Raw genomic sequence first — 6,596 nt, forward strand, 5'->3', positions numbered from 1 at the left:
ATCTTACTAAGCGAGCCGGTCTGTATTTCTATTTTTTTGCCAAATGTTTGTTAAGCAACCAGCCTCAAAAGGACACAGTATCTAGGACACAGCTGATTAATACTCACAAAGTTTTTAGAGAGACAGAGAACGAGATACGATCAAGGGTGTAATTAATAAGGGTTGTGCCTGGAAGACTCTAGGCAAGAAAGATCACTGTATAAACTAAGCTGGCACTGTGGTTAGGACAAAGTTAGGGCTAACTGACGAAGCCATAGCTATTGCTTGAGCTGGAGAAGCAGCTCAACTCAGAATACTGCTTCTGCAAATGTGTTTCTCCTGCCATTCAGGGTGCTGATTTTCAAATTCACTTTGAAATCCCAAATGTGGTGAACAGGGAATCTTCTGTGTAGCGCAGAATAATTCAGCCAAGCTTTTGCAGAAAACCTTACCATGCTCTACTAAGGCATCTAAATGTAGCAGGTGTAAGGATGAGAAGCCTAAATTACTTTTTCCCTTGTTTCAGGTGATTGCAGTGCCACAATGTGCTCTCTCAGCGCAGCCAATGCCAAGTTCTGTCTTGACTTTTTCAGAGAGCTGAACAAAAGAAAAAGAAATGAAAACATCTTCTTCTCCCCACTAAGTCTGTCAGCTGCCTTTGGAATGGTTGTCCTCGGAGCCAGGGGCAACACACTGGAACAGATTGAGAAAGTAGGTTTCCTTTGCTCTCAAAAGGGGATGGTGGCATAATATGAGCCAAGAGGCTGATATAGTTCCTAAATATCCAAAGGATTGGTGCACACAGAGAGGCCTTTAAAAATACATTATGCTGTTCCTAATAACAAAGTTCTTCAGACTAAACATTATTATTAGTAATTGATTGTTCAGTGAATGCTAAACAGTGCTAAAGAAAGCGTTTTGGAGACATTCCCAAACTCTTCAGGTCTCAGAAGTGTTACTGCCCTTTGATATGGTCTTCTGCCTTCTCTGGACAACCAAAGTCTTCTTTTCTATGAAGAAAGATTTGAAAGATTTCAAAGATTTCATGCATTCATTGTCTACTAAAACTACTTGTTCACTTGCAAGGATCATAGAGTAAAGAACAAAGGGAGCTTTCCTCAGTGACTGTGTCTGGCTGTGTTTTGGGATAGGCTTGCAACACTGCTTTAGTTTTGAAGTACTGTCACTGAGCTGCACTTACTCAACATTTACATTGCAGGTATTTCATTTCAGTGAAGTTTTGAGCAGTGTAGGACAGAGCAACAGAGACCCTTCTGAGAAGGTAAGACACAATTGCTCTGAGCTGAAGCAACAGGAACAAGTTTGTCAGCCCTTTTCCTTGCAGATGATCACTTAATCAGAAGGTACAGCAGTGCTGATCAGCCTTTCCATCTAGATTTACAGACCTGCTTATTACTGTTCCTTTACTAGTTATTTAAGGGGCCTTGTGAGTCACACATTAAAATGGCTAAGCCTTCTAATTACAGGTTTCTAACCAAAACATCAGTACCAATCTAAAAAGTGATAAGTGCTTTAGTTGCCACCTGCAAAGGTTTGTCTACAGAGTGTGCCAAAAGCACCTTGGAGCTTGCTTCTCACAGTCTGTAAGCCAGCAGTCTTTTGCTTAGTGTGCACAGAGACATTGCTGTAGGATACATGACTTGAAGGTGCTGGCCTGAAGTGGAATCGCTTTGTCAATTCTGTACATCTGGCACAGGGGGAGTAAGAGGTGGTGTTGTTGCATTTATTCCAGTGCCTGTATCAACTGGGTGGAGTTTCTCATGTGGAGGGAGGCTGCAATTCACCCTCAGGTCCAGCTTTGCATAGGAAAGCTCAAGCCTACTATGAAATGTCTGTTTTCTTGTTTGAAGTGTGAAGAAGCTGAAGGAGTCCATTCCCAGTTCCAGGCACTGTTGGCTGAAGTCAGTGAACCCAGTCCAGGATGTTGTCTCACCATTGCCAACAGGCTCTTTGGAGAAATTACTTACCCGTTCTTCCAGGTAAGTGGCCGTGGTGTCCCTTTTAACAGCTCCTAGGAGTGACAAGCTCAGTAGAATTTCTTCAATCATGAAGCACAAAGGGAAATGAAACACAATGGCACTGTCAGGGTGTGCTGACAAATGACTGCACTCCACAGCTCACAGTCAGGGAGCCTTTCCATCTCACTTGCCCAGATATGGGGCAGAGCATGAGGAAGCCAGAGTTAAAGATTTTAGATGAAGAAACAGATCTATGGTAATTGCTCTCCCTTGACATTCCAGAAAATGTGATAGCAGTGATCACCATCAGTGTATCCTTACCACGCACTCCCTGTGTCTAACAGAGACAGTGCTTCTTGTGTCAATTCTATCCGAGCAAGAAAAGTCTGTGTCCAGCAGAAGACTTCCCTCCCTTTCCCAGTGTCTTCTTTGTTTCTCATGAAATGATTTTGCTCACTCTCCCACCTTTCCCTTAGAATTTACACAAATATAGGACTCTATGATTCCTGATACCTTTTCAAGCAAGGCTTAAAAGAAGTAGCATCTTTGAGATTTGTGTCTATTAGTCTCATTTAAGTGTAATTGACCGTCTCAGAACATTCTTGTGAAACACTGATGCCCAGACAATGCAAGACCATACAAACAATTTACTCAGGAAAATAGAGCTAAGGTGTTTAAAAGAGTATTAGTAGGAACAGTGCTGTTTAATCTCTGTAACCACCTTTCTCATTTGAAGTCAAGATTTCATCTTGCTTTCAAGATGCTTCCTTTGTGCTCTAGGTGAACAGAGATTTTCAGAGCCAGAAAAAGGTGACCAGCAGCCAGGAAAAGTTTTACACTTAATACAAGTTATAAATTTTACAGTGCGTATATCCACACTGAGTAATACATATACATGTACAGACAGAGATCTCATTGTGATATCAGTCCTGGTTATTTGTTCAAAATAAGACAGCCTTCTTCATTTGATGATTGGGAAGACATATATCATAACAATGATATATGAGCTTAAAAGGTACCACGTTTTGATCTTAGATATTTTTCACTGTGCTGAGACATTTCTGCTGTTGATTACATCTTGAAATTACAGAAAAATATATTTGCAAATTTTTTTTAAAAAATAATGTCTCTAAAAATTGAATGTTTGAGTTATTTCAAATAATTTCTTACATATGCCTTTTTTACTCATTCTTTTCTGGCTGATCTACTTCATGGAATTATCCTGAAGCCATGAAATTATCTTATAAAAATCATCATGTTGAAATAAAATTCTGAATCTTGTACTTTCTAGCAATACTTGGATTCTACAAAGAAATTCTATCGAGCAGAACTGGAGCCAGTCAATTTTAAATACACTGAAGAAGTAGTCAGAGAAAAAATTAACTTCTGGGTGGAAAATGAGACAAAAGGTAAAGAAGAAACCATGCAGGTTTTTTGGTTTGAAATTGAACTAGTTAGGGATATCATGTATGAATTTCACTTTCCACTTTTTTTTTTTCTAAAGGGAACTACTTTTTTTTTTTTTTTTCTTCTCAATAGGAAATAAATATAGGAAGAGGAACAAAAATGCCTTGAGTTCCTGGCTTCCAAAACTGTAAATAAAATTTTTTTGTCTGACAGCACTGTACTACTTTTCAGATTTACAGAAATAATTATTAATAGTTGAAGTCAGCTGATTGCCTGAACAAAATAATTCTTTTTAATTTATTATTTTTACAGGTAAAATCAAAGACCTATTTTCTACTGGTTTTATTGATCCCTCTACTGTACTTGTCCTGGTCAATGCTATGTATTTTAAAGGAAAGTGGGCAGCAGAATTTAAGAAAGAAGACACTAAGGAAGCATATTTCCATCTGAACAAGGTACAGTATGGACGGAACTGAAGCAGCTGGGGGATGGAAATCAGATATCTGTCCCCTAAACCAGCAAATGGGAGCTTTCCTCCTCTCTGTCCTCAGCCAGAACAAGAGAAAGCTGCATCTTCTCTTCAGTTTGATAACCAAATATGTTACTGTTTGTACCAATTAACATCAGAAATGGGTCTTGTGCAGCTGAAATCCTGATTGGGTCAAAACCACTGAGCAAATGCGCTAACTTTGTTGGGGATTTTGCTACTAAGGATGCTGTTTCAAAAATAGTCTGGTTTGGAAGTCAAACTGAGGATTCTGTTCCCCTGTTACTATTTATGAACAGAATAGTGTGTGCTTTCAGGAAAAAATGAGCTGAAGACAAATTATCTCAGGGGAATGTATACATTATTCATGAGGAATTTAGATTTATGGTTGCATCAGATGCATGAATTTTCTAATCTGACATGCCAGACAAAAGAAAGATGTAACAACGAAGCTGTGACTAAAGTAATCTTCCACCAGTAGAGAAGGAAAAGTAGCTTTTATGCTTCTAAAATGGATAACTTCATTGGAGCTACAGTTGAGAGGAACAGATCAAGGCTACAAGTATGTTAAACCCATGACCAGTGTAAGTAATGCTTTTGGACTGAACTCTAACCTCAATACTGAAACAAATTAATAACAGGGTAATTATTTCTGTATTTTCCATTTAATATGTTTCATGTGTTCCAGAATGAGAGTAGGACAGTGCAGATGATGTTTCAAGAAGGATATTTTAACATGGCCATCTTAGAAGAACCGAAAATGAAAGTCATAGAGCTCCTATACTTTAATAATGAACTGAGCATGTTCATTCTTCTTCCTGAAGATGACTGTGAGGACTTTACTGGCCTAGAACAGGTAATATTTGATTTTCTGTCTGGTAAAATACACAGAGAGCAATACTTTAATGTTGCTCCAGTATGGTCTGAAGCCAAATGGAAAAAACTGAACTTTTTTTCCTTCCATTCATGATGGTGCCATTCATTATTATCAATACCACCTTACAGCTTGAATGTGCCCTCACCTATGAAAAACTAGCAGAATGGACCAGCTCTGCTAGGATGGAACCACTGAAAGTGAAGGTATACCTGCCTCAGTTCAAGATGGAAGAAAGTTATGTTCTCAACAAAACTCTTCAGGAGATGGGAGTAATGAATGTTTTTGACTGGGGAAAAGCTGATTTGTCAGGAATCTCTAAGAAAGGTGGCCTGGTTGTGTCCAAGGCCATCCAGAAGACAATTGTGGAAGTCAATGAAGAGGGCACAGAAGCAGCTTGTGCCACAGGGCTTCTTGCAATGCCTCTGTGTTGCCCACTTACTTATGAGTTCAAAGCTGACCATCCATTCCTCTTCTTCATCAGACACAACCAAACTAACACTATTCTCTTCTTTGGAAGATATTGCTCTCCTTAAGTGGAGGAAATTAGATCTTTCTCCATGCTTACATCCAAACTGGCAAGCGGTAAGGACAAAAGACAAAACAAAAGACATTTCTCTTGGCTTTATCCTAAAGTTTGATTTGCTATTAAAAAGACTGAGAAGAGCCAAATTAAAGATAAAAACTAAAAAACATGAACTTCAGGCGTGTTTTACTTTTAGGAGGCCTCACTAAAATATGTACCTTAAAATACGCTATGTGATATTTGCCAAAGAACTGTAGGCCTCTAGAGATGTCTGCATAGAAAACCTTATTTCAAGGCTTTCCTAGTGCAGTATGGATGCAATAAACCCATCATTGTAGTGCCCTAAAGATGACTGATATATTCACTTACATGTAGCAGACAGGAAGACAGGGATCTACATTAAAAGGATAATCTTAGATCCTTGGTCTCTTTTAGCTTTACCTACCCAACCTTTGTAGGCCTGAAGGAAAATGACAATTTGTAGGGGAGTAGCAAAGTATTCTTGTGGGACCTCCCTTTTAAATGTTGATTGATTTTAAGCTGGAACTCTCAGGATTTTTTCCCGGAGACCACAGAAAACAGAAGATTTTCTGGTGTAATTTTGCTTGTTTTCAAGCAGGGCAGAACCATTGTTATTTTTTTTTTTCTATTAAAACCCCTGCATGTGTGAGAAAATTCTCCAACTTTTTCATAAACTTCCATGTAACAAAAACAGAGTTTCAGAGTAATGGGTTTCTCACAAGGCCTGCTCTGTGATGGCTGGGAACGAGACACATAATTCCCACAGAAAACTTTAAGTAGTGATCAGCTATTCTCATTTCTAAAAAACAGCTCTATTTGTGCCTCAGATATTGTGAGTTTTTTGTTCCAGCTTTTTTATTCATCATTAACATAAAAAAAATTAAAAAATCTGTAGTGATGGTATTTAGATGGGTAGCCTGTGTCTGCTAGATTTATCATAATAAAACCACTGCAAACCAAATATTAAACGTAGTAGTCTGCAGAATTAAGTGGACAGAGGAATAGTCTAATATAACAAGTAAAAATAATAGTAATCCTTTAAAAAACGTAGGTGATGCTGAAGTCTACCTCCCACTTTTAAATATTTGTCATCCTGAGTTTAGGCACTGAACAATTTGACATTAGGACATGTAAACCCTGAAACTCACCTAATGCTTCTCTCTCACATTGATTTTACCATGGAATTGAAAGTGTCCTTTTAAGACATGGCTCAGCCAGTCTAATGCCACTGAGAAGGAGGAGAATGCTTTGCCTCCTTCCTTTGTTCTGTGTGTTTCTGTTCCCTCCCTTATGCCACCACTGTTATTTGCCTGACTTGAGGAT

The 6,596-nt window shown here is 38.6% G+C and overlaps 1 protein-coding gene across 1 annotated transcript; it reads left to right on the forward strand.

Annotated features, from left to right (window-relative positions):
- The first annotated feature begins 515 nt into the window (after window positions 1-515).
- LOC103756420 (leukocyte elastase inhibitor A) lies at window positions 516-5,262 on the forward strand. The gene is made up of 7 exons (XM_018076881.1): window positions 516-690; window positions 1,199-1,261; window positions 1,791-1,979; window positions 3,250-3,367; window positions 3,678-3,820; window positions 4,541-4,708; window positions 4,858-5,262. The coding sequence occupies exons 1-7, from the start codon at window positions 523-525 to the stop codon at window positions 5,260-5,262; spliced, it is 1,254 nt and encodes a 417-aa protein (XP_017932370.1). The 5' UTR covers window positions 516-522.
- Window positions 5,263-6,596: the final 1,334 nt, after the last annotated feature.

Source organism: Manacus vitellinus, unplaced genomic scaffold (genome assembly GCF_001715985.3).
Source record: "Manacus vitellinus isolate BGI_N305 unplaced genomic scaffold, ASM171598v3 scaffold_33_pilon, whole genome shotgun sequence".
Taxonomy (NCBI): Eukaryota; Metazoa; Chordata; class Aves; order Passeriformes; family Pipridae; genus Manacus; species Manacus vitellinus.